This window comes from Protopterus annectens, chromosome 8.part1, assembly GCF_019279795.1.
Source record: "Protopterus annectens isolate FY-2018-M chromosome 8.part1, PAN1.0, whole genome shotgun sequence".
NCBI lineage: Eukaryota > Metazoa > Chordata > Ceratodontiformes > Protopteridae > Protopterus > Protopterus annectens.
In genome coordinates, this window is record NC_056742.1 from 338,652,695 (window position 1) to 338,679,882 (window position 27,188).

General features: G+C 43.8%; 1 protein-coding gene across 2 annotated transcripts in view; it reads right to left on the reverse strand.

The window, feature by feature from the left end:
- Window positions 1–27,188, reverse strand: part of TERF2 (telomeric repeat binding factor 2) — a 984,850-nt gene that overhangs the window by 203,061 nt on the left and 754,601 nt on the right. For both annotated transcript variants that reach the window (XM_044081913.1, XM_044081912.1), the window contains one exon: window positions 26,773–26,849. In XM_044081913.1, the coding sequence (XP_043937848.1) occupies window positions 26,773–26,849 (77 nt within the window). The remainder of the gene's footprint in view (window positions 1–26,772; window positions 26,850–27,188) is intronic.

A 27,188-nucleotide genomic window follows, 5' to 3' on the forward strand; every position in this document is an offset into this window, starting at 1 on the left:
TATCAGAGGGTTTGAATACCATGTTATCATTTTGTCCCAAGTTTACCAAACTATTCCATTCTTCCTTATATAAATTATAATTAATTTGAGTTTGGTGTTGCTTGAAATAATAAAAATCTGCTTCTAAATTGTGTAACAACGATTTATATAAATATCTAATATTATCATTTCGATATGGAGGTGTAAAAGAACTTTTTACTATAAATTTACTTGTGTCCAATTCATTACATTCCATACTATTTAATTCAGAATCACAAGAAAAAAACTCATCTTCTGTACTAGTTATGTTCAGATCTGTAAATTCATTTCCTTCACTTTCAATATTTATATCTTTGTCATTTTTAAAAAAATCCATAAGATGTAACTTTCGGGCAAAATTATAAATATCAGCCTTTAACATATGAATTCTGGGTAGAACAGTTGGAATAAATTTTAGCCCTTTATTTAATACATTTCTATCATACTCTGTTAGTTCTATTCCTGACAAATTAACTACATACTCACAGTTCGATGGATATCTCATAACGTTATTAAAGTCAGTACCATTTACCCAAGATGTGTCAATTGCTCTTAAGTTTATCTGCAGCACCAGGGGTAGAGGTGACTAGGCCTTGGGGAATCTTCCCTCAGCTCCTATAAAGACATTAAGTGCTAAGTAGGTTTCACTAAACTTATGAACCCAAGTTTCCTTTTTCCCCCTTCCATATTCAAAGAGGCCAATGACCGAGAAGTCTTCATTACCGAATATTGAATTAAGCACCCGAGTAAGCAGTGGATCATGAAACTGAGACCTCCTTTGAATGAGAAAATGCAGGAACCTTCTTGATGATCATCTTTATCTTTCAAAATACTTTCTTAGTCCGATGCCAACAAGACTGTCTAGGGGTACCCGGGTCAGCAATGACTCAGTCCAAGTGCTGAAGCTTTTCTCATCAAGTACAAGCTGATTTTACCTTTTCTGCACTGGACAGTGGCTCTTTTAAAGTCACTGCAGACAGAGCAAGACACTAAGTTGTGCTGCTCACCTATGCAAACAAAGCAAGAATGAACACAACTAGCTGTGATCTTACACTTACAGGCACACACACAAAACAGGGGCTGAAGTGTTCTGGAGCCCAGAAGCAGTACACACCTAAGACCCTGTACCACAACATTGCAGAACTGGTGAAAATGACACGTTTCTCTAACGAGAGAGACTAGAAGAAAAAAAAATACCTGGGCTCATGGAATAATTATACAAGACAGCAAACTTGTTCTCAGAGGGAAAAAAAGACCATAAACTCATTGAAGGTGTCCAATGTGTCAGAACTGAATGAGCAGCAACAAAAAACTGGAGAACTAGAAGCAGGGCAACATCACAGGAATGCAACAATGGAAAATCTGAAGAATTCCACATCTCAAATAGTCCTTATGCCTGTGGCACTAACTCATACAGGTTACAGAGGATGCACCACAGCATATCAGATACAAGTATCCCATTCATTCAGACAAACAAAATTCTTTCTATACTGGCATCTTTAAACATTAGGAACACTGAACTTTGCAGTGTTCTAATACTGCTGATGGATATGTGACAAATTAAGATTGGCAGTCAAGTGATTTCCATAAGCAGGGGAGACCGTCTTTGCCATGATAGTCTGAGGTGATTTCTCAAGTGATTCACAAAGTTGTTAATTTTTTTTTTCTGGAGCCATTTAGTAACTCCTTACTGATTTGCTACATGTGTCTGTAGGTCATACATGCACATGGCACATATAGAGATTGCGGAGTTAATGGAAAATCCACTCTTTCATTCATTACGTTTCTAGCAGCACTGCTCCTAAGATGTAACGGCATTAGTGTAAGCAGAAGGGGTTCAATGAAGGAGTGCTCTGCAGGGGCTGAGTAAGCTGTTCTGCTGGACCTGTAAGTTGGCTTGCTCCCTTCTCTTGCCAGAACAGGACCAAATGGGCTAAAAAAATCTCCCAAGGCAGAAACAAATGGTCACATGACTTTCACCCAGTCCAGCGACACCTTATCCTTGCCTCTGACAGAATGAATGTGCTAACAGGGTGAAGGTAGAGTAGCTATCAAGCAATTCTAGCAGAGGCAATGGATTGAGGGGAAAGTACGGTAAAATCTTTCCGTAACTGCACAGAGTCTTTCTCTTCACTCTTGCAGTATTCAGTAAAACGGATCCCCTGCTAGGGGTAGCCCAACATCCAACCGGTATACCAAAGCCTTAGGTTGTTATAGGGACGTTGCATGTCACATGTATGCTCCATGGTCATGGCATAGGGCATAAAGGTGACGTATAGATATGCATACCTCAGAGCTGAATATCCCTGGAGGAACAATAGTCCAAGGAAAAAAGAAGGAACGTGCATCCAGAAAGAAAAAAGAGAAGAGAATTGGGGAAGGAGGGAGTGAATGCTGCAACAGTGAAGAGGACATTTACTGTTATGGTAAGATTTTACACAACTGTACTATGTCCTTCCATATCACTGTTGCAGTATTCTTCACTAAAGGGGAGAGTATAAAAGCTTAAGAGGGAAGTTAGGTGGAGGAAGACCCAGAAGAGCCCTCCAGAAAAGCATGCAGGATAGCCTTTGCAAATCCAGCTCTTGCTCTGGAAACAGTACCCATTTGTAATGTTTAGAAAAGGTATGGAAAAAGGACCAGGTAGCAGTCTCAAGGATGGAACTCGTACCGAAGCTCTGGACAAAAGCACCAGAGGAAGCCACAGCCCTGGTAGAGAATGAGCCTTAACACAGGCAGAAAGGCTCTTTTCATGAAATGAACAACAAAAGGAAATTGCTTAGAAATTCAAGAGGAAGTGGTTTGTTTAGAAATAGCCAAACCAACAGATATAAGATGAAAAGAAATAAAGCTGCTCAGACTAGCGAATGGCCTTAGTCTTATCCAAATAATACCTGGGCTGTCTATGTAAATCTAAGGTATGAAGAACCTTCTCACTGGCAGAGTGCAAAGAGAAGAGAAAAAAGTAAGCAAATGAATAGAATGATTCAGACACAACTCATCAACTGCCTTAGGCATAAAAGAAGAATTAATATGAAGAGAGACCCTGTCCCTATGAAAAAACAAAAAAAAGAACAGTCATAAGGGCCTGGAGCTCAGATGACCATCTAGCTGAAGTAAGGGCCAAAAGGAGGACAGTCTTCCAAGAACAACGTTGCAAGGAAGTCAAAGCTGCAAGCTCAGAAGGCACCAGAGTTAATTTCTCAAGAACAAAATTAAGATCCTAGGAAGGAGGAATAGGTTTTCAGGAAGGTCTAATATGAAGGAGCCTTTAAGAAATTGTTTGACCTCAAAACTAGACACCAAAGGAGGGGGGGGTCAAAGACAGATGAGGAGAAATAGCTGAAAGATGAACTTTAACTGAAGTGTAAGCCAACTCAGCATGGAGCAATTCACACAAATAAGAAAGGACCAGGCCTTCAAATGTTCTGGTGAATGAATTGATCAAAAAATGGATCTTGGTTACAAGCAAGGCACCAGTCAGAAAACCTCTTCCATTTGGGCAAATAAGATTTCCTGGTAGTTGGTTTCCTGGCCTCCTGCAGAACCTGGAGCACGTCCTCAGAAAAAATGTGCCTAAAAGGGATCAAAACCCTATCACCCACATTGTCAGCTGAAGAGTGGACAAGTGAGGATGGATGAGAGACCCCTTGTCTTGTGCAAGTCCACAGTGTGAGAACTTGTGGTGACTACCCTTGGCTAGATGTAGAAGAGGAGGGAATAAACGCTGTCTGGGTCAAAAGGGAATCACCAACAAGTTTTGGGAGAGTCCTGTTCTATCTTGAACAGGACTCTCAGTATGATAGGAAGGGGAGGTAAGGCATAAAGAAACATCCCCTTCCAAGAGAAAGACAGGGTGTGTCCACCTTCCATGCCAAAAGACTTGCAACTCTGGTGTAAAGAGAGGAAGTTCTCTGGTTAGAGAAAAGGCAAAAAGATCTGCCTGAGGAGTACCCCACTGGTGGATGATGTTCAGAAACACATCTCTGTGAAGCATCCACTCAGTCTGTGTTATGGACCTGCTCAGAGAGTCTGTTCTGAACCAATATTAACTGCCTCAAGAGTCATCTGATACTGGACAGCCAGATCCCAAACCTGAAGAGCTAGTCTGCATAGGAGGTAAGACCGTATTCCTCCTTGCTTGCTGATGTACCATACAACTTTTTATACTGTCTGTAAAGATCTTGAAAGGCCCTGAAAGAAACAGAGAATGTAAGGCCTAAAGAGCAAGGAGGAGTGCTCTCATCTCTTTGATACTGATAGGTCAGGTCTGCCCTATGACAGACTGACCAAAGGCCTGAACCTTCAAGATGGCCAGAAAAAGCCCCACACCCAACGTCTGAGGCATTTGAAAACAATTCCTGAGAGGGGGGATTGGCGGCTGAAAAGAAAGCTCTGGGTTGACAGACAATTGATGAATCCACCACTGAAGCTTCAGCTTAAGGCATAGAAGAAGAGGAACTAGAAAGTCCAAAGGATGATGGAATCTGGCTAGAGGAAGCATAGGAACAGTGGCTGCCACATAACCCAGGGCCCTTAGATACACCCTGTCTGAAACTAAGACCAGAAGGAGGAGGGATTTAAAATAAGCAATCAGAGTCAGAGGCTTGGGAGGTGTCAGGGATAACAGCATAAGGATGGGCTGGAGCCTGAAATCGAGAAAAACATTACCTTAAGAAGAGCTGGGAAAGATGTTTGGAAATTGGCATAAACCCTAGGCTCTGAAAGAGGCAAACAGCATAGCGAACGTTCTGAAGTAGGGTTCCCAGAGAGGAACCTGAATGAGAAGGTCATCCAGGTAGGGAAATATTTGAATCCCCTTCATCCTGCAGAAGGCAGTCATGGCAGCAAGGCATTTGATGAAAACTCCTGGGGCAGTAGAGAGGCCACAGGACAAAACAGAGAACTGAAAATGCAAGAAAGAAACAAACACAAAAACTTTCTGAAACAGGGATGAATAGGAATGTGAAAACAGGCATCCTTAAGATCCAGAGAAACCAGGAAACTTGAGGAACAAGAGGAGGAAACAGGGTCTGGAGAGAACATTCAAAAGGAAGGAACTTTCAGAAAAGTGTTGAGTTGGGAAAGACCCAGGATGGGTCTCCAGGTGCCTTCTTTCATGGGGACCAAAGCCATCCTGGAATAAAACTCCTTGCCCCTTTGAGGAGCAGAAAAGTACAGTTTTGTACCTACCATAAATGTAGATGTTCGAGGATCCACATTGCTGCAGTCCTAACTATTGGGTAGTCCGCTGTCCAGTCGGCCCGAATACCAAAGTATATGGCTGACGTCGGTCAGGGCGCATTAGACTGACGTCAGTACGTCAGGGTACTAATGCGCATGACCGACGTCATATCCTCAGTCTTTTCTTGCCCCAGATGTCAGAAGACCCTGAAAAGATAAGGCCAAAACCAAAAACTCCAAACATACCTGCACAAAAAATATGTACAATATGTACAAAATTACCAGAATATAACCTCACCTACACAACCACCCCCAAACACAGAGGGGAAGGAGGGAGGGTAAATTGGACTGCAGCAATGTGGATCCTCGAACATCTACATTTATGGTAGGTACAAAACTGTACTATGTTCTTCATTCCACATTGCTGCAGTCCTAACTATTGGGTAGAATCCCAAAGCAGAGGTAAGGGAGGCTGGCAAATCATAAGGAAGCAGGAACTGACAACATGCCTTGCAAAATAGCTGTGGCAAAACCAGCCCTAGACTTAGAGTAGAGAGGAAGGTGATAATGCTTAGAGAACGTATGCACTGAACTCCAAGTAGCTGCCTCCAAAATATCCTTAGTAGCCACCCCCCTTAGAAATGCTGTTGAAGTGGCAGTAGCCCTAGTGGAATGAGGCCTAATCCCAGCTGGAATCTCTTTGCCATGATGGGAATAACAAAATGCAATGCAAACCCCAATCCACCTAGAAATAGTTTGTTTTGACACAGGCTTGCCCTGTGAACTCAAAGCAAAAGAAACAAACAACTGCTGAGACTGCCTAAAATCCTTAGTCCTGCTCAAGTAATAACGCAATTGCCTGTGTACATCTAAAGTGTGCAAAATCTTTTCCCCTTTATTTTGGGGATCTGCATAAAAAGTAGGCAAATGAATAGTTTGGTTTAAAGCCACACTAGAAACCACCTTAGGCATAAATGAAGGATTAGTACGTAAAGATACCCTATCCTTATGAAAAATCAAAAAAGGCTCTACGGCCATAAGGGCCTGCAACTCAGAAACCCTTCTTGCAGAAGTAATGGCCAACAAAAAAGCAGTCTTCCATGACAAGTATTTCAATTCAGCAGTAGCCGCAGGCTCAAAAGGTTGTAGAGTAAGTTTCTCCAACACAAAATTGAGATCCCAAGCAGGAGTAGGAGCTCTACGTGTGGGTCTTATATTCTTTGCCCCTCTAAGAAATTGCTTGAACAAAGGATGCGAAAACAATGGTGGGTCACAATCATAGTGAGCTGAAATTGCTGCAGCATGAATCTTAATGGAAGAGAAAGACAAACCTTTGTCCAATAACTCAGTAAGATATTGAAGAGCCACACTCAAATTAGGCTCAGAAATCTCCAAATTATTTGCTGCACTCCAAAATAAAAATCTCTTCCATTTTTCTGCGTACACTTTTCTTGTACTAGGTCTTCTGGCTTCCATAATCACATTTAAAACTTGTTGAGGAAGTTGAGACCTGCTGTTTTTCAAAACAGAATATGCCAGGCTGTTAGATGAAGAGAGTGAAGCTTGACATTGAGCAGGTGACCGTCCCTCTGAGACAACAGGTGTGGAATCAAGGGTAAAGGCCATGGAGGCTTCCTTACCAGACTCCTCAGTAATGGGTACCAGTGCTGCCGAGGCCAATCTGGAGCTATTAAAATCATCCTTGGCTTGTCTTGTCTGACCTTTAGAAGCACCTTTGGAAGAAGAGGCAGAGGTGGAAAAGCACACACATGAAGATTTTTCCAACTGAAAGAAAGAGCATCCACTTTCCAAGCTGTGTGATGAAACCTCTTTGTGCAAAACTTTGGCAGCTGGTGGTTTAGTGGAGAAGCGAACAGATCTATGTCTGGAGTTCCCCATGACACTGTCAATTTTTGAAATACATGAAGATCCAGTTTCCACTCGTGGGGATCCATGATTTGTCTGCTTAACACATCTGCTAAGGAGTTCTGTGCTCCCGGCAGAAACCTTGCCTGAAGAGTTAGTTGCAAGCTGAGCGCAGTCTCCCATAAAATCATTGCTTGCCTGCACAATGGGTAAGAATGTGTTCCCCCTTGTTTGTTGATGTACCACATGACAGTTGTGTTGTCTGTTAGAATCAACACCTGCCCTGGAAGAAGTAACTCCTTGAAAGCCATTAATGCAAACTGGACTGCTAACATCTCTTTCATGTTGATATGTAGATGCTGTAGTCTGGCAGGCCACTTGTCTTGTATCCACTTTCCATTTAGATGAGCTCCCCAAGCAATGTCTGAGGCATCTGTCGTTAGAATCTAACTCGCCTCTGGCCGGGTCACAGAGAGTCCCTTGTTTAGGTGACATTCCTGAGCCCACCATAAAAATTCCTTTTGAATGCAAGGTATTATTTGAATGACAGTGTCCAAATCCTGGCAGTGCTGTGTCCATACATTTTTGAGATACCATTGCAGCTTCCTCATATGCAGTTTGGCATTGGGAAGCACCAGAATACAAGATGCCATGAACCCTAAGGCTTGAAGGACTGTCCTTGCAGTCAGCCCGGACTGAAGAGATAGTTGATGGAAGTAACTGGAAAGATTCTTTTGTTTGTCCGGGGTTAGAAAGGCCATCTGGGCTGCTGTATTCAGTCTCACACCCAGAAAGCACATGTTTTGAGAGGGTACTAGACTGGACTTTATTTCGTTCACAGAATACCCTAGGCATCTTAGCACTGCTATGACATACTCCAAATGCTGTAGAAGGTCTTCCTTTTCTTGAGCCAGAATCAGGCAGTCGTCCAAGTAAGGATAGATTTGAATTCCTTTTAGCCTGAAGTAAGCTATCACTGGAGCCAGAACCTTTGTGAATACTCTGGGCGCAGTAGATAAGCCAAAGGGCAATGCAGAGAACTGATAATGAGAATTTCCAGCTCGAAAACGCAGATACTTCCTGCAACTTAGTCTTATAGGCACATGAAGGTAAGCTTCCTTGAGATCTAAAGTTACCATCCAGTGATCTTTGCCCAGCAGAGGTAAAAGCTGTTGTAACGTCAACATTTTGAACTTGGGAATGTCCAGATAAGTGTTGAGGATAGATAAATCCAAAATTGGTCTCCACGTGTTCCCTTTCTTCGGTACTAGGAACAGGCGAGAATAAAATCCTAGGCCCCTTTCTGGCACAGGAACTGGCTGAATGGCCCCTATTTGGAGCAACAGAGAAATTTGCTTGTGAGCCTCTGTTCTTTGTAGAGGAGGAATGTCTGGCATGCCTTTGAAAGGAGGCAAGGTATGGAAATAAAACCTGTAACCGTGGTGAATGATATCCAGAACCCATCTGTCTTGGGTAATTAAATCCCAATTTTCTTTGAAAAGAGACAGCCTTCCTCCCAAAGGTGCTGCCAGGCGAGAATGTACTGGCAGCTGAAAAGGCAGGTCATTGTGTCTGCTTACGAAAGGACTGACCCCTGCCCTCACCCGAAGTCTGAGCAGGGGAACTCCTTGTCCTACGCCTAAAAGAACCTTGAGCTCTGCCCCTACCACGTCTAGACCTACCCCTAGACTGGGAATCATAAGCAGGATAAGTCCATCCCTTAGTAGGCCAATTTCTACTAAACTTCGGAGGCTGCACCTGCAAAAAATCCTTAACAGTTTGCATAGACTTAGCCTTGTCCTCCATTTTCTTTAAAACTGCTTCCACAGGCGAACCAAACAACACATCAGACTGTAAAGGAGCATCCAAAATCCTTGTTTTAACATGCTCAGCTAAATTCTGATCTCTCAACCAGGCGTGCCTACGAAGGACAGAACCAGTGGCAGCCACCCTCGAGGAGGCCTGCACAGCATCAAAACCACACTGCAAGGAATGTTTACCCACCTGTTCAGACACATGGACTAAATCCTGCAACTCTTTACACTCAATACCCTCTGCCAGAGCATCAACCTTAGATTTCAATTGTGAAAGGAGATAATTCTGATATTTTAACATGTGAAACTGACAATTCAACGCCCTCATGGCTAAAGTGGAAGAAGTATACACTTTCTTTCCCCATCTATCCAAAGCCCTTGCCTCTTTATCAGGAGGAACAGGATTTTTAACAACAGAGGCCTTCACACCTTTAGGCCCCTGAGAGATAGTTTCCGGGTCTGCCCTAGGACTCTTAAAAAGATACTTATGAGCTTCAGGCACCCTATAGTACCTATCCGGTTTAACTGGGGCAGGAGGCAAAGAATCAGGATTCAGTGAAGCCTCTGCAAAAACACCTTCCACCACATTCAGAACAGGAGGTATAGCTAAAGGCCTATGCTGGGGTAAAAACAAGAATTCCCTAAGCCTCTTCCTGGAATCAGAGAAATCTTGACCTTCCCATTTAAAATGCTCCCTCATGGAATGCAGAGTCTCTGAAAATGAGAAATCCTCAGGAGGAGAAGCTGAAGGAGTAGAATCATCCACATCAGAATCAGAATAAGGAGGATACTCCTGCAAGTCTTCAGCCGAAGACTCAGAAGCCTCCGAACATTGCTCAAAACTCTCAAACTCAGGTTCCACCCTAGGCCTCTTATCAGGAGGGGGCATAGAACCTCTAATCATAGTAATCAAATCCTCTGCCATTTTAAGCATATGTTTCTTAGGCAAAGACCCTGAAGCACTAGGAGAAACCCCCACTGAAGCTAAACTTGGCCTGCCTCTCAAAGAAGCCTTGGAAACAGAAGGGGAGGCTCTAACCACCTTAGGAAGAGAGGGAAGAACAGCCACCTGAGAAGCCCCCTCAGCCTGGCCTACTTCCTGAGAGGGTACATCCTGTAACAGTAAAGTCTCTCCCTGAGATTCCAAAGAAACACCTGGCAAAACCTCCGGCTCCACTGAGCCTTCTAAAGAACCGACGTCTGGGACTGTCGGTTCTTCCACTCTAGGCTTTGCTGCTTTGTCCTTGCGCTTTTTGGCCGAAGCGGGCGTCGGAGCATCCGACGGCATTTTATAATTACAACACTTCCCAAAAACTAACCTGGCACAGTTCAACCTTCTCTTAATAGTGCGTTTGTTAAATCTAGCACAAGAGCGGCATCCAACAACGTCGTGCTCAGGCCCTAAACAAGGTATACACAAAGTATGGTAATCCCTATGAGGTATCTGTTTCCCACAAGAAATACAGTTATTCACTTTTTCTGACATCCGGTTAAATACTGAGGCAAGAAAAAAACAAAATATTCCCCAACGGGGTACTTAGCCAACTTTGATTCGGTCTGAAACTCTGACTTCAGAAACTTTCAGAACGCCAACCTGCACTCGCAAAATTGCTTCTGCATCGGACCACGCGGCAAAAAAGACTGAGGATATGACGTCGGTCATGCGCATTAGTACCCTGACGTACTGACGTCAGTCTAATGCGCCCTGACCGACGTCAGCCATATACTTTGGTATTCGGGCCGACTGGACAGCGGACTACCCAATAGTTAGGACTGCAGCAATGTGGAATGAAGAACATCTGCTTGGACGGGGCTTTGAGACCAAAGTCTCTGAAGCACATCTGGAAAAAAGTCCAGCTGTTCCTGTGGAGGATGAGGAATGCCCAGAAAAGGAAGAAGGGATTTTTACAGCACGAAATACCCAACAAATGGACAGAACCCAATAATTCTGAGTGATTCTTAGTTAATTGTGAAAAGACAGGAAAAAATGAAGAGATAAGGGAACCTGACGTAGAATGGAGGGAATTAAGTAGTCAGACAGAAACTGGATTGTCAGGAAAAGGGGGCCCGAGTAGTAGGGATCCTAGCAGACTCTCTCTTGACAAGACGGCGAGACTGCCTACTGAGAAAGGTAGGCTTGGAAGGATAATTCCTCTGAAATTTGTGAAAAGGGGAAACACAAATGTGTTTCAGTTCCTGAACTGAATTACCCTTTTTCTGAAGAGGCTTAAAAAGCTGAGCAGCTGCAGAAATAGAGAGATTTTTATTGTCAAGAGAAGCATCCATTAATATAGTCTTAATATCGTCAGGCAAAGGCTGAAGGTGAAACCTGGAACAATGCCTTAACACAGAACCAAAGGCAGCAGCTCTAGAAGAGGCATCAGCTACATCATAAGTACATATAATGGAATGGAGGACCACATGAGAAGAGGACCCAAAACAAAGAGGACTGAAGCCTTCCCTTCGTAGCTGGAAGATCTGAACTAACTTGAAAAGAGGACGACTAAAACATACCTGGTCATGTGTGTCTGATAATTCACAACCCAAAAGGCCAGGGTAGCCCATTCTTTCCATGGATCTACTGTCCTTGCCAGAGGGAAGCAATTTAGTAGAAAATAAAAGCTTAAAAGGCTTATCAGAAGAAACAGAAACAGAGGGGTCATCAGAGCGACACTTGTAAAGAAATTTACAATCATCTGGCACCTTATAAAACCGATCAGGTTTTTAGGAGCAGGGGGCTGGGAATTAGAGGTCTGAGAAGCTGCTGAAAAATGCGTCCAACAAAGCACAAAAGAAAAGGAGGAACAGCAGGAGGCTTAGGAGACTCCATTTGGAGGAGTTCATAGCACCTGTTCTGATGAGCAGAAACCTGGGTGCAGTCCCACTTAAATTCCATCAAAACAGAGACAGTATCCTTAGAAGGACAGTCCTCCTCCTCCTCCTCAGAACCATAGTTTAATGGAGAGGGAATCTAGGAGGAATAGGCCAAAGTATCTTTATTAGAAGTGTCCTGCTCCCTCAGAAGAGGAGTAGTGGACTGGGGGGGGGGGGCAGACTCCCTGAGGAGGTTTCAAAGCCATGAGACATTAAACAATCCCTGAGCAAACTCCTGCCATTCAGCTGAGGATACGTAGCAGCAGGGGAAATATGCTCAGTCTTCTGTTTCTACTTTAAAGGGACATCAGCTCTAAACATCTTAGGAGGTTCGGACCCTTGCTGATAATCAATTTAGTGAGAATCTCCTCCCTAACAAGAATCTGTGGAACACCCCTCGGTCCCTCAGATATCAGCCCTGGTTGCTCCTGAACATCTAAGATGGATGCCTGCACAGCCTCCGAGGACGTGCTACAAGCCAGATCTATGCCGGCCTCCAAAGTGTTCGCACCAGAGGAATCCGAAGGAATAACCAGACAATTCTCCAGGCTTTCACCAGCCTTGAGAGTGACATCCAGGGGGAGGTCGTACAGCAGTTGAATCAGACCTAATTTTTTTGGTAGTCTTCTTGGCAGATGCCTGACTCTCGGACCAGGACGATTCCATCACTGTACCCTGCACTAACAACTTAGGATGTTGTTTCTCCAGATAGATGGATAAGGAGGAGATGACGACTATGAAGAGATTTAGAGATAAACGTCTGACAAATAAACATGATGTGTAGTCGTGAGAAGCACCTAAGAAAAACAAACACTGCTCATGATGGTCCTTATGGGGAATTTGTCTCCCACACTGGAATTTCCCCTTTCTGGATGACATATAACCTTGGAACAAAAAGAAAAAAAGCAAGTTAAGAAGAAAAAACCCAATGGGGACCTTATCTGAAAACAGCTTGGCAACCATCAGATGAAGGAGCATTCAGGCAGATGATCAAAGGTGGAGTTTTGAATTGGTGGCAAAGAAGTTCTGAGGTACGTACGAACATACGTTAACTTTATGCACTATGCTGTAAGTGAGGAAAATGTGTGATGTACAACGTCCCTGTGAGTCAAAGGCTTTGGTATACTGGCCAGACGTTGGGCTACCCTTGGCAGGGGATCCCTTTAGTGAAGAATACTGCAACAGTGAAGAGAAAGACATCTACTGTTATGGTAAAATTTTACACAACTGAGGCAATAGAAGTCTGATCTCTTCCACATGGAATTTGGAAATGGCTGCTAACTGGACTTTGATAATTGCAAAAACTGCCACTCCGTGAAACAACTCTAAAAATATATATAAAATAGAGGAAAGAGGAGCTGAAAAAGGATTCAAACCTCTGGAACAGGCTCACACTTAAATCATTTCCATTTGCTAAAGTAAACCTTCCTGGTATTTGAGTAGAAAGGCTGAGCCAAACCACCACGGCTGTAGTAAACACAACTTTATTACATAAAGTACTGGAAATAAGTAAGCACTTTCACAATTACACTGACCACTTCATCAGACTACTGTTATTAACTTCATCTTATTATCTTATATAATGAGACAGCTTCATTAAAACCCTTCCTCAAAGCAAGGGTACTTAGACATTAAATGTAGTAGGAGAAAGCATCACATTCTTTTTTTGTATTTTTAAACAAAACATTTATTTTAGATTTTTATGTAATAAGGTTTCTGCCACATAGAGTGTGAATATTCTGAAGGTTTTAAAAGTTGGGAATGTTGTTGATTGGTTAATTGTACTTTAAGTTGAGCTGCTTACTGGATGAGTGTGTGTTTAAATAAGATGAAGAAGTTAGTAACAGTAGTCTGATGAAGTGGTCAGTGTGACCATGTAAGTGCTTACTTATTTCCAGTACTTTTTGTAATAAATTGTTTACAACAGCCATATTGGTTTGGCTCAGCTTTTCTACTTGGATATTTTGTTCTATAGCTGTGAGCTGTATCCTTTGTCTGGGGCTTCGGTTTTGTTTTTATCTGCATACTTCCTGGTAATTGGTTTTTGGGATGATGACAAAATCTGAACGACTGGAGCAGTCACCCTGGCCACTCTGGCCACCATTAAAATTGGGAGAAATGTGGTCAGTTTCAAGGTTTTTAAGGCTCAGCGAGGCTAAACAGACGGGGTTATACAGAAGATCTGGATGCGGTTCCAACAGAAGCCAGAGAAAGGGGTACCAAATGTGCTGGGGCCAAATGAGGGCAATGACTAACACTGGCCTTGCAACTCCTGGCTTTCTGAAAAAATGTTATCAGAAAAAAAGGTTGAAATGCTTATAAAGACCTGTGGACCAGATGTGGACTAGAACATCCTTCAGTGACTGTCCCTGTGGTGGAATCAGGATAAAGCAACAAATGCATTTGTTGTTTATGTAAGAATTGAACAGATCACAGCAAGGTTGGCCCCAATGAGTGAAAATCAGTCTCGTTACTGACTGAGGGGCCACTCATGGAGTGCTCATTTCTTTCACCAGAACATCTGAAATCCCTGGGATGTGCACTGGAATTAGAAAGCACTGGGAAAACACTGCCCTCTGGCACACACTTATGGCTTCCTTGCACAGTGAATATGAAGGGAGTCTTCCCTGATCTGTTGAGATCCCTCTCAGGTGCCTCAAAAGCTGAAACTGAAACCGAAGCCAAAGCAGCAACCCCCCCCCCCCACACCAACAGGAGGAGGACAGGGATGATCACCACCTGCTTTATTACGACTCTGCTCGGAGGCCGACAATGGCATTGAGCTGTAGTGTTTAAGCACCGAGGGAAAATGAAGGCTCTTAAAACTTTAGAGTTGACCCAGACTCCTAAGCCAATGCTTTGGCTCTGAAACTCACTATAATCCAACAAGGGTGCAATCGAGAGAGTGAGGGAAACTGCAGTCGAAGTCGGTAATGCTGCAGGTAGAGATGTGGGTGTTCTGTGGGAGAAACTCAGATCTGTGGGCATTATACATGAAAGTTTGATGGAAAAGCAAATATCAATGATGCAGCAGTAGGGACCATGCCCAGAGCCACAGAAGGGGTAGGGCACAGGGATGACCACCAGATGGGATTTGTGTCCAAAGAATCTACTGCATCATCCTATTGACATCAACCTCTAATAAGACTCGACGATCTGAAAGACAAAGCCACCAGTGGCAGTTGAGATGAGTGCTGATGTTTCTCCTGTAAAAAAAGGTGAACAGAGCCTCGAGTTAGTCAGCTCCAGTGAGAAATGAAGAGGTAGAGATTGTGAACGATCTGACAAACCATCAAAGCTGGTGGATCCAAGTGCTTTTGCCTCTTTGGAGCAGGACTGGATTGGTATATAACAGGTCAGGTGACCTTTTTCTGGATTTTCAACTTCCTTTTCCTGCTCTCTTCTTACTTTTTTCCTATCCTTCCCTTTTTACATGGAAACCTTTGATTTACCTGACTTTTTGAAGAGGGAGATGATGTCTCAAAAGTTGAGGGATTCGATCCTCCCACTTGGTCGAGAAGGTCAGTTAGCTTGTCACTTCAACCTTATAAAGCCCCAATCCCAAAAGAGGAACAAGCTTCACAAGCAACGTTTAAATGCATCACCACCGGAAAATAAACACACAGGGAGTGAGGATCTTGGGGTGGAATCTTGTGTTCACAAGCTGGGCATTTTTTAAATCCGGTGGCCTTGTGAGACATAATTTACCCAAAAGGAGAAAACAAATGTACACATCAACGCCACAAAGACCAAAGCAAACACTGTTAATCCTACAACACTGCTAAGTAAAAATTCAGTAATCATATCAGAAAAGAAAAACAGTAGAAAACATAATTTTTTAATAAGTAGGAAAAGCAGGAAAGGAAACAAGCTCCTTAAGGAGGAAAAAGGGGTCGGAACACGGTTAAAAAAAAATTCTGAAGAGATGGTTATAAAATAGAAGTTCAATAAAGAGAAACCATAGTGAAATATAATTAAAAAAATACCCATTTATCTAAACACCAATGCACAGCCCTCAAATCATGTATCTCGACTAATCAAATGGCAAATGAGATCTGAGGTAATCAGAGGACCAGAAGGAATTATGGGTAGGAATTGAGTCAGAAGCCTAAAAACAAGCTCTTGAAAAAATGCAGGAGGTGAACCCAATAATCCAACTGTTGAATCGGATGCAAAAGAGAATATCTGATCAATATGCATAACACATTGCAAGTGAGGCACAATGTATGCATTTCACATTACCATTATATTACAGCCACAAGCAGGGGTGGTAGGGGGAGATAAAGCATTTATAGCATACAACAATTATACATGAGCAGAAAATACAGTTGTGTACACTTACAGTTAGAATGTATTCACTGTTGCAGTCTTGAATTATGGGATATCCTGCTCTGGAAGCCCTTGGTCAGACCGACCACCAGAGTAAAAATCTCCCTCCTCCTAAGGCTGGCAGATGCCCTACCCTGATGCCAGTAAAATTGGGTATATAAAGTGTGCCAGCCAACCACCATAACATCAGTTTGTTTTCTTGCCCCTTAGAAGGTAGGAGTCCCCAGGATGAAGCATAAGCAAGGGACAAAATTAGAAAAAGGGGCCTGCAGGGTAAACACCCAAGGGGGGGGGGGGGTCCTCTGGTTAGTGTAAAAAATAGAAGTTACTACTATAGGCAAAAAGGGGGAAAGAGGGAGGGAAAGAAGACTGCAACAGTGAATACACTTGAACATCTACATTTATGGTAAGTATGCGCAACTGTCTTTACATGTCACTGCTGTAGTCCTGACTTGTGGGATGATTCCTAAAGTTCAGATGAGGGTGGGAGGATAATTATGGAAAAGACAGGATGCCCTGCAAGTTGGCAGTGACAAATCCTTGTCTAGACTTGGAGAAGGCAGATAAGTGGTAGTGCTTGGTAAACGTATGTACAGATGACCAGGCAGCAGCTTCCAAAATGTCTTTGGTGGTTACTCCTTTCAGGTAGGCAGCAGAGATAGAAGTGGGCCTAGCAGAATGAGTCCTTACAGTTTTAAAGGGCTTTTTGCCATGATAGCTGTAACAAAAGGAAATACAATGGGAGATCCACTTGGAGATGATCTATTTGGAGACTGTCCTTTGCCATTGGCTCTGAAGGGAAACCAAAGAGTTGGTCTCATTTCCTTAAGGATTATTTCTATCAAGATAGTAGTGAAGCTGTCTGTGAACATCCAAGGAGTGAATGATTCTTTCCCCCCTGTTCTGAGGCTTGGGGAAGTGTATGGCTTGATTCAAGGATGTGTCTGTGACCACCTTGGGCATAAAGGATGGATTAATCCTGAGTGATACTGTGTCTGGGTAGAATGAGAGAAATGGTTCTACTGCCACGACAGCTTTTAGCTCACAGACTGTTCTAGCTTAGGTAATAGCCAGTAAATGGACAGTCTTCCAGGTTAAGAATTTTAAATCAGCAGAAGCTGCTGGTTCGGGGGGGGGGGGGTAGTGTCAACTAAAATGGCATCGATATTGGCTGATTTAGGACTGAAACCTTGCTGCTGACATCAAATGGAGAATCTTTTCCACTTGGCTGAGTATGATTTCCTACTACTAGGCCTTGCTATGGTCTTTGAGAATTTCTTGAATTTGTCTGCTTAGGGTGTGTTCAGAGTAATATTTTGTGGAATTATCCAGGCGGACAGTTTTAGAATATATAGGTCTGAGGCCCACTCTCTGAAATAACTGACATGGTTTTTCACTGGTTAAACTCAATAGCAGAGAATGCCTGTGGCTGCTTGGACCAGTCTGGGGCTATCTGGATGACCTTCAAGCCTTCTTCCCTGATTTTTTGGAGGGCCCTTGGAAGATGAGGCATGGCAGGAAATGCATAAAGAAACAGATGGCTCCAAAGAAAAGAGAAAGCATCTGACTTTCACACTGTGGGTAGTTTGCTACTGGAACAGAATGTTTTCAGTTGAGCATTTTCGTTGGTGGCAGAGAGCTCTATCTGTGGGGATCCCAATTTCTGGACAATGCAGAGAAATGATTCCTGATGCAGATGCCATTCACTGGGATCCATCAAGTTCCTGCTGAGATGATCTGCTAGTGTGTTTTGAGTCCCTGGGAGGTACTGTGCCATGAGGTGCAACACCAGAGACTGAGCAGTCTCCCAGATCTGCATCACTAGTCAACAAAGAGGGTAAGAGTGGGTGCCCCCTCATTTATTTACGTACCCATTTATGTGGTATTGTCTGTTTTAACAAGCAGGACCCCTGATTTCGACTGATCTTTGAAAGGCACTAGGCCCTTTTACACTGTCATCAGTTCTTTCCAGTTTATGTGCTTAAGTGTAAACTGATCTTCCCATTTGCCCTGGGATTGAAGGTGTTAGAAATGAGCTCCCCAGACTGCCTCTGAAGTACCTGTGGCTAAAGTATGGCCCTGTGGCACGAACCCGAAGGGGAGACCCAGGTTCTGGGCACATGCCCACATCCACCATGCAAATTCCTCCTTGAGGAACGGGATCAGTGGAATTTCTGTCTCCAGGGACTGAGTGTTGGCACCACAGATTTTTGAGGTATCACTGAAGCTTCCTCATGTGTAGTCTGGCCACAGGGATCATGACGATACAAGATGTCATGTAGCCTAATGCTCCGAGGAATTCCCTGGCTGAGAGGCATTGTCTCTGCATAATGTTTTGGAAGCACTGAGTCAAGGAGGAGACCTTTTCTAGAGGGAGGAAGGCCTTTTGAAGGGAGGAGTCCAGAAGAGATCCCCAGGAAAACTATCCTGGTGGATGGGTATGTGTTGAATTTGCAAAGATTTATGTTGAACCATGAAGGGGTGAGGAGGGTCTAAGTGAAGGTCAGATCCTTGAAGAGCTTTGACTGACTTGTGGCTTGAATGAGGCAGTCATCCAGACAGGGGTAAATTTGGATTCATCCTGTTGTGTAGAAGGTGATCACAGGGGCTAAACACTCTGTGATGGCCCAGGGAACAGTAGACAAGCCAAAGGGCAGTGCAGAGAAAGTACAGTTGTGTACCTACCATAAATGTAGATGTTCGAGTGTATTCACTGTTGCAGTCATTACTCTTGGGTTAGCCTGCTGGCAGGCTACCCGCAGTCGACCTGAATTCCAAAGTCCTGGTCCGGTGTTGGTTGCTGTCACCTCTTCCCGGACGTCAGTGCGCCAGGGGTATAAAAGATGCAGCAGACGCCATTTTCTTCAGTTTTTCTTGCCCCACATGTCAGGTGCCCCCAAAAGGGTAGGCTAAAAATATTATGCAAATAAACATACATGCAGTAAAGAAACATTTCCTTCATCTACAAGCAAATACACCACATAGGTTGTATAGAATAGAGAAGTACAGATAAACCCCAGCAAAAGAAAGGGGGACGGAGGGAGGGTAACCTGGACTGCAACTGTGAATACACTCTAACATCTACATTTATGGTAGGTACACAACTGTACTATGTTCATCATGTTTCACTGTTGCAGTCATTACTCTTGGGTTGAATCCCAAAGCTGAGAAAGTGTGGCTGGGCTAAATAGGATTAGGAGGGGCTATGAGGCCCTGCAGCACTGCAGTGGCAAAGCCTGCTCTGGATTTAGAGTAAAGTGGTAAGTGGTAGTGCTTTGTAAAAGTGTGCACTGAACTCCAGGTTGCAGCCTCTAAGATGTCTTTGGTTGGTTCTCCTCTGAGGAAGGCTGCGGCTCTGGTAGAATGAGGCCTAATGCCCTTAGGCACTGATTTGCCATGCTGAGAATAACAGAAACAGATGCAATGACCTATCCATTTAGAAATAGTCTGTTTTGAGACAGCCTTTCCTTGTGATCCTGCAGCATATGACACAAAGTTGCTCAGTCTTTCTGAAAGCTTTAGTTCTGTCCAAGTAGAAGCGTAGCTGCCTGTGTATGTCCAAAGAATGCAGAATTTTCTCACCCTTGTTCTGTGGGATTGGATAAAAAGGTAGGCAATTAATGGTTTGTTTGAGGGCCACACTGGACACCACCTTAGGCATAAGAGTTGGTTTGTCCCCAGAGAAACCCTGTCTGGATGGAAAATGATAAAAGGTTCCACAGCCATGAGTGCTTGTAACTCAAAGACTCATCTTGCAGAGTTTATTGCTAGGAGCAGAGCTGTTTTCCAGGAGAAGAATTGTATTTCAGCTGTTGAGGCTGGCTCAAAGGGAGGCAGTGTGAGTTTTTCCAAGACATAATTGAGGTCCCATGCCGGAATTGGTTCTCTCCTTGGAGGCTTGATGTTTTTGGTCCCTCTGAGGTACTGCCTTATTAAAGGATGAGAAAAGATCAGTGGTTCCGTATTGTAATGGGCCGAAATGGCAGAGGCATGAATCTTAATTGATGAAAAGGAAAGGCCTTTGTCCAGCATCTCAGTCAGGTATTGTAAAATCGGAGGAATATTTGGTACATACGTGTCAATGCCTTGTTCCTGGTTCCAAGCACAGAATCTCTTCCATTTTTCTGCATAAGATTTTCTGGTACTGGGCCTCCTGGCCTCCAAGATAACATCCATAAAAGCTTTTGAAAGAGGAGTGTTCTGAATGGCTACATTATCCGCCATGTTGCCAGATTTAAGGTCCTGAGTTGACTGTGCAGGATCTGATTGTTTTGTTGGGTCAGCAAGTGGGAAGTTTGAGGTAATATCCATGCTGGACCTTGAGGCAAGCTCTTTAGGATTGGGTACCAGTGCTGGCTTGACCAGTCTGGTGCAATCAGTATAATTTTTGGCTTCTCTTGTCTGACCTTTAGGAGTACCTTGGGAAGGAGAGGCAGTGGAGGAAAGGCATATACTGTTAGGTTTTTCCAACTGAAGGATAGGGCGTCCACTCTCCATGCTTGTTTGTGATGAATCCTTGTGCAAAATCTCTGTAACTGGCAGTTGTGAGGGGAGGCAAATAGATCTATGTCTGGGCATCCCCATTTCCTTGTTATCATGCTGAAGACTTGTGGATCCAGTTTCCACTCGTGGGGATCCATGAGGTTTCTGCTTAGTTCGCCTGCCAGAGTATTTGTTTTCCCTGGCAGGAATTGTGCTTGCAGGTGAACTTGATAAGTCAATGCTGTGCCCCACAAGGTCATTGCTTGTCTGCAAAGGGGGTAGGAATGTGTGCCTCCCTGCTTATGTACCACATGACCGTAGTATTGTCCGTCTTTATCAGTAGCTGTCCTGGATAAAGCAGATCCTTGAAAGCTGTCAGGGCATTCTGAACAGCTAGCATCTCTTTTTGATTGATATGAAGATGCATCCGGCTTGCAGGCCATGTGTCTTGAATACATTTTCCTGCCATATGCGCCCCCAGGCATAATCTGATGCATCCGTTGTCAGTGTCTGTCTGGCTGTGGGTAAAGTGAATGGCAGACCCTTGTTGTGGTGACAGCCCTGTGCCCACCATCGAAACTCCTGTTGCAGGCAGGGAATAAGGGTAATTACTGTCTCCAGGCTGTGGCAATGCTGAGTCCAAACACTTTTTAGGTATCATTGTAGTTTCCTCATATGCAATCTAGCATATGGAATTAGTAGAATGCAGGATGCCATGAAACCCAAGACCTGCAGGGTTTTCCTTGCAGATAACTGGGTCTTTGTTGCCAACTTTTTGAAGTAAGAAGTCAGTTGCCTTTGTTTGTCTGGCGTGAGATAACCATCTGGGCAGTTGTATTTAAGCTTGCACCCAGGAATATTATCTCTTGTGAGGGTACTAGTTTTGATTTATTTTCGTTTACTGTGTACCCTAGGCAAATTAGTAATATTTTTAAAAACGCCAGATGCTTTAGAAGAATGTCTTTGTTCTCTGCTTGAATAAGGCAGTCGTCCAAGTAGGGATATATTTGAATTCTTCTTTGTCTGCAAAACGCAATTACTGGTGCCAAGCATTTTGTGAAGACCCTGGGCGCAGTAGATAAGCCAAAGGGCAGTGCAGAGAATTGGTAGTGCATTGAGCCAGCTATGAACCTGAGGTATCTTCTGCAAGATTGTCTGATTGGGACATGCAGGTATGCCTCTTTTAGGTCCAAAGTTACGAGCCAAGCCTTCTTGCCCAGCATGGGCAGTAGCTGCTGTAGTCAACATCTTCAATTTTGGAACCTCCAGAAATGTGTTTAGTATAGACAGGTCCAGTATTGGTCTCCAGGTTTTGTCCTTTCTGGGCACCAAGAAAAGTCTTGAGTAAAATCCTTGCCCCTGCTCTTGTTGTGGTACTTGCTGAACGTCCCTCATGTCCATGAGGGCTGTAATTTGCTTTTGTGCCTCTGCCCATTGATTGTGCGGCAGGTCTGGTGTACCTTTTGCCCTTGGTAGGGTGTGAAAATGGAACCTGTAGCCCTGGGACACTATGTTCAAGACCCATTTGTCTTGGGTAATCATTTGCCAATATGGTGAAAAAAGTGCTAGTTTTTCCCCTAAGGGGGGGGGTGCCAAAAGCAAAGTGCTTGGATCTGGCAGAGGAAAGTCATTGGGACTGTTTCCTGTAAGGTTGTGATTTGTCTTCTCCACTTTTGGTGGTAGGAGCACCCCATTGTTTAGGCCTGTATGAGCCTTGGGGCTGAGATCTGCCTCTGGGACATCTGTATCTGCCTCTTTGCGGCCTGTCTGACACTGGAAAGGACCAATTTTTGGAAGGCCAGTTCCTGCTAAATCTGGGTGGCTGTACCTGTAAAAAAATCCTTAACTGTCTTGCATGGATTTCGCTTTATCCTCCATTTTCTTCAACACCTCTTCTGCTTTAGCACCAAACAAAGTATCATGCTGTAATGGAGCATCTAATAATTTTGCTTTAACATGATCAGGTAGATTCTGTTCCTTTAACCAAGCATACCTTCTAATAACAGAACCTCTAACAGTGGCCCTGCAAGAGGCCTCCAGTGAATCATAACCACATTGCAAAGTATGCTTTCCCACCTGTTAAGTTGCATGCAATAAATCCTGCATTTCCTTGTTCTCTGAACATTCAGAATTTGTCAACATTTTCTGTTTAAGCCGTGACATTAAGTATTGCTGATATTTAAGCATATGAAACTGAGAATTTAAAGCCCTTACAGCCAAGGTAGCAGAAGTGTAAACTTTTTTCCTCCATCTGTCCAGTGCCCTAGAATCCCTATCAGAGGGGACAGGGGTTTTTGAAGTGGAAGCTTTGACCCCTTTGGGACCCTGAGATATAGTTTCTGGGTCAGCAGCGGGGTTTTTATATAGGAATTTATGAGAATCTGGGACCCTGTAGTATCTGTCAGGCTTAGCAGGTGCAGGAGGTAAAGAGTCAGGGGACAGGCCAGACTCTGAAAATACATCATCTACAATGTCTAGAACAGGTGGAATAGCAAGGGGTCTGTGTTGAGGTAGTAGCAGAAAGTCTCTGAGCCTTTTCTTAGATTCTGAGTAATCCTGGCTCTCCCAGTGGAAATGCTCCCTCATGGTATGCAGTGTTTCCCCAAAAGAATAATCCTCAGGAGGAGAGGCTGAAGGGAATGGACTCTTCAGCATCAGAATCCTCATAGGGAGGAATAGAATAATCCTGTTCAGAAGAGGAATCAGAGGAAATAGAAACCTGATCAGAAGAATCATATTCTGCCTCTTGCCTAGGCCTCTTATCAGGAGGGGGGAGATGGGAACCCCTGATCAAAGTAATTAGGTCTTCGGCCATTTTAGGCATCTGTTTTTTAGGCATGGAAGTCTGAGTAGGAGAATGCTGTACTTGTTTCTTTGTCTTTAGAGCTGCTTTAGTCTTTGAAGCTGAAGATGGTTTAACATATAACTGTGTAGGTCTGAAGACACCCTCAGAAGCCGATGCCTGCTCAGCGGCTCTGGACCCATCTGAGGGAATGATTTCAGAGTGACCAATACCTTGAGTATCCAAAGGCCCAGTCGGCTCCACGTGGGAGTCAGAAGCGGCCTGTGACTCTGAGGTAGCAGGCGCCAGGGATTGTGAAAGCGCCTCACTGAGAACCGGTGACTAGTCTAGCAGAGGCCTCGTCAGTTTTGGACCTCAGATGCCTATCCTTTTCCTTGCGTTGTTTGTAAACTCCGGTCATCGGCTGTTCTGATGGCATTATATAATTAAACCTTAGGCCAAAGTAATGAAATGCAAAATCGAACAGACGCTTAATAGTGCGTTGGTTAAATCTAGCACAAAACCGACAGCTAGCAACATTGTGGTCAGGGCCTAGGCAAGGAATAGAGTAAGAGTGAAAATCCTTATGAGGTATTTGCTTCCCACAAGAAATACAATTGTTAACTTTTTCTGACATTGGTCTGGAGCAAGAAAAAAGTTTCCCCAACGGGGTACTTCGCTTTAATGAAGACTTCGGTTCTGAAATTCGGATTTGAAAATATCAGGAGTTGGCCGACTTCTTTTGCTTCGGGCACCGCGCGGCAAGAAAGACTGAAGAAAATGGCGTCGGCTGCATCTTTTATACCCCAGGCACACTGACGTCAGGGAAGAGGCGACAGCAACCGACGTCAGACCAGGACTTTGGAATTCAGGCCGACTGCGGGTAGCCTGCCAGCAGGATAACCCAAGCGTAATGACTGCAACAGTGAAACACAATGAACATCTGAAAGTGACTGGTACCTGCTCTGAAGTGAAGAAAACTTTTGCAAGATTCATCTACAGGAATGCGCAATTAAGCATCTTTTAGGTCGAAGGTAACCATAAAGGCCTAACAGACTATCATGAGAAGTTGTTTTTGAGGAGTCAACATTTTGAATGCTGGTACCAGCAGTGACTGACTGAGGGGGGACAGGTCTAAGATAGGGTGCCAACAGCCTTCCTTTCTGGGAATCAGGAACTGCCTGGAGTAGAACCCTTTCCTTACTTGATCTGGTATTGGTTCCACTGAGCCCTGTAAGCATAGGTTATGAATCTGAGAAAGGGCCTCTTTTCTTTGGTTTTGTGAAACATCTGGGTAACCTGAGTATCTTAATGGCTCATTGAAAGAGCTTGTAACCACCTGCGATAACCTTCAGAACTCACTTGTCTGAAGTGATGAGGGACCAGTTTTCTTTGAAAAGGGATAGCCTTCCTCCCATCTTTTCTGGAGGGGGGTGGGTAGGGGAAAGAAAGATGTTCTCTGCCAGGGGCCTGTGGCCTAGAACTCCCCTGCCTGGGGGTTCCTGAGGACCACAGCCTGGGCCTTTGTGATTGTTGCTGCCTTTGAGGCCTTTCCCTCCAAGGCTTTGTCTGGCCACCTTCTGATTGAGAGGGGAAAGGACAAGTGTTTACTGGGAAAATTCCTACTAAACCTTAGAGCCTGAACTTGGAGGAAGTCCTTGAAAGTTGGCATAAATTTTGCTTTATCTTCCATCTTTTTTAGCACAGCCTCAACCTTTGGCCCAAACGGAAGCTCTTGCCCAGGGGTGAATCTAGTGGTTTGGATTTGCCATGGTCTGTGGTAGCATCCGTTCCCCAAGCCAAACATGCCTTCTAATGTTTGAGTCAGACACAGCAACTCAGCTAGAGGCCTCCATAGCATCAGAGCCACAACATAGAGTGTGTCTAGCCACCTGGGAGCTGGAATGATAAAGCTCCAACTCCTCCTTAGAAATGATCTTACCTTCTAGGAAGGAAATCTTTTGTTTCATTTAATTTAAAATACATTGTTGGTATTTTATCATGTGAAACTGGCAGTTAAGGGTCCTCATGGCTAGAGTAATGGAAGTGCACACTTTTACCAACCTTATCAAGGGGCCTGCCTTCCTTGTCAGCAGGTAAATAGTTCTTGGAAGAGCTGACTTTTGCTCCCTTAGGACCAGGAGTGGCAATCTCTGGGTCAGCACAAGGTTTTTGAAAAAGTATTTATGTAAGTCCAGCACCTTGCAAAACCTGTCTGGTGCTCGAGGGGCTGGAGGAAGAGAGTCTGGGTTTAGGGAATATCCTCTACCACCTCGAATACAGGAGGAAGAGCTAAAGGGTTCATGTTCTGGGAGTTCTAGGAGCTCCCTAAACCTCTTTTTAGATTGTGAGCATTACCATGCCAGCCATTGGAAATGTTCCTTCATGGCATGGACTGTTTCTCCAAAAGTGATGTCTTTAGGAGGTGAAGCAGAAGGCAGATTCTCCTCAATCCGAATCTTCAAAAGTAGTAAGGAAGGGTCCATCCTCAAAGACAGACCCTTCCTGGTCAGAATCCTCATATGAATTAGGAGGTTCAGAGAAAAGTTCAGGGGTGGGATCCCTCTTCCTTTTCCCTGGGGAAGACTCCAAAGGGGGTTGTCTAGCTCTGATTAAGGAGATAAGGTTTTCAGTTAACCTGACCAGGTCTTGCTGACAACCTGCTGAGTGGGAGCCAGCAGGCCTACGCATATGACCTGAGGCAGACCCCTTCTCAGAAGTAGCGTTAGCCTAGGTACGTCCGCTATCCTGATGCATCTCTTTGTAAGGCAGAACCAATGCAAGCAGAAGCCTTGAAGGAACGCTGGCAGTACAAGATTACTCGTTGGAAGCAGAGGTCTGCTCAGCAACTCTGGACCTAACCAACGAACTGAAAGCCAAGGCCTGTGTAGAAGCTGAGGGACCCAACAACATGTTGGACTCTGTAAGAATCTCAACAGAGGCCTGTGCCACAACCCAAGTTGCAGAAGGTGGCTTGCAAAAGCACTTCCGCAGCGATAACAAGCCTTAGGGGACTGGTTTACAGTTAATTGTCAAGTGTTTTTAATACTTATTGGATATTTTAATCTTTGTATGGTCTGAAGTGGTAACCCCACAAAAAGGCTTACAGTATATTAAAGTTTGTTATTCTTGCTACTGCCCTTTTGGTTGGTCTTATTTCTTTTCTGTCATTTATTTTTGTATAAGACCTACCTTTAGCTAAGAGGTTCCAGAATATCTGCTTTTTCTGACAGTTAAGTACCTTCAAGACAGACAAAGGAGCAAGACTACTCTATTCAAAGCTGAACAACTTTAAGTTAAGTGAACTAGCTTAACGAAATTTAATCCAGAAAGAAAAAAAAGAAAAAAACTTCAATGTTAGGAAGAGAGCTCTATACAGATTTTTATATTAGACAACAAACAGGCAGAAACTTTATAACATACGTTTGTTTATGAAAAAGAGTGATTCCTCTCCAGTCCATGTTTCTTTCTCATCTTCTGTGGAGATATCCTTATTTGTTCTAGAAAAGACAAAACATAAAAGTTATATACAGAAATGTAGTAATTTGCTTACATATGATTGGCATACAAAATGTTTGCAAACTGTCCCTGTATCATATACAGCACTTGGCACTTATGGTTATCTACTGTCCCACTTCTAGCGTTTTTCTTTTTAGTTTGAGACTAAACTGCTAACAGTGTTCTTTGGGAACATCCCTGCTCTCACCTGTGGGCAGCCAGCCTGGCATACACATCAATAAAGATTCAGCCTCCACTGTTAAGAAAAGAACACAAAATGTAACGTATGCTCCTTTCCTTTCACACTCTTTCCATAGTGTTTAAGTCTTTCATTTTTGTTG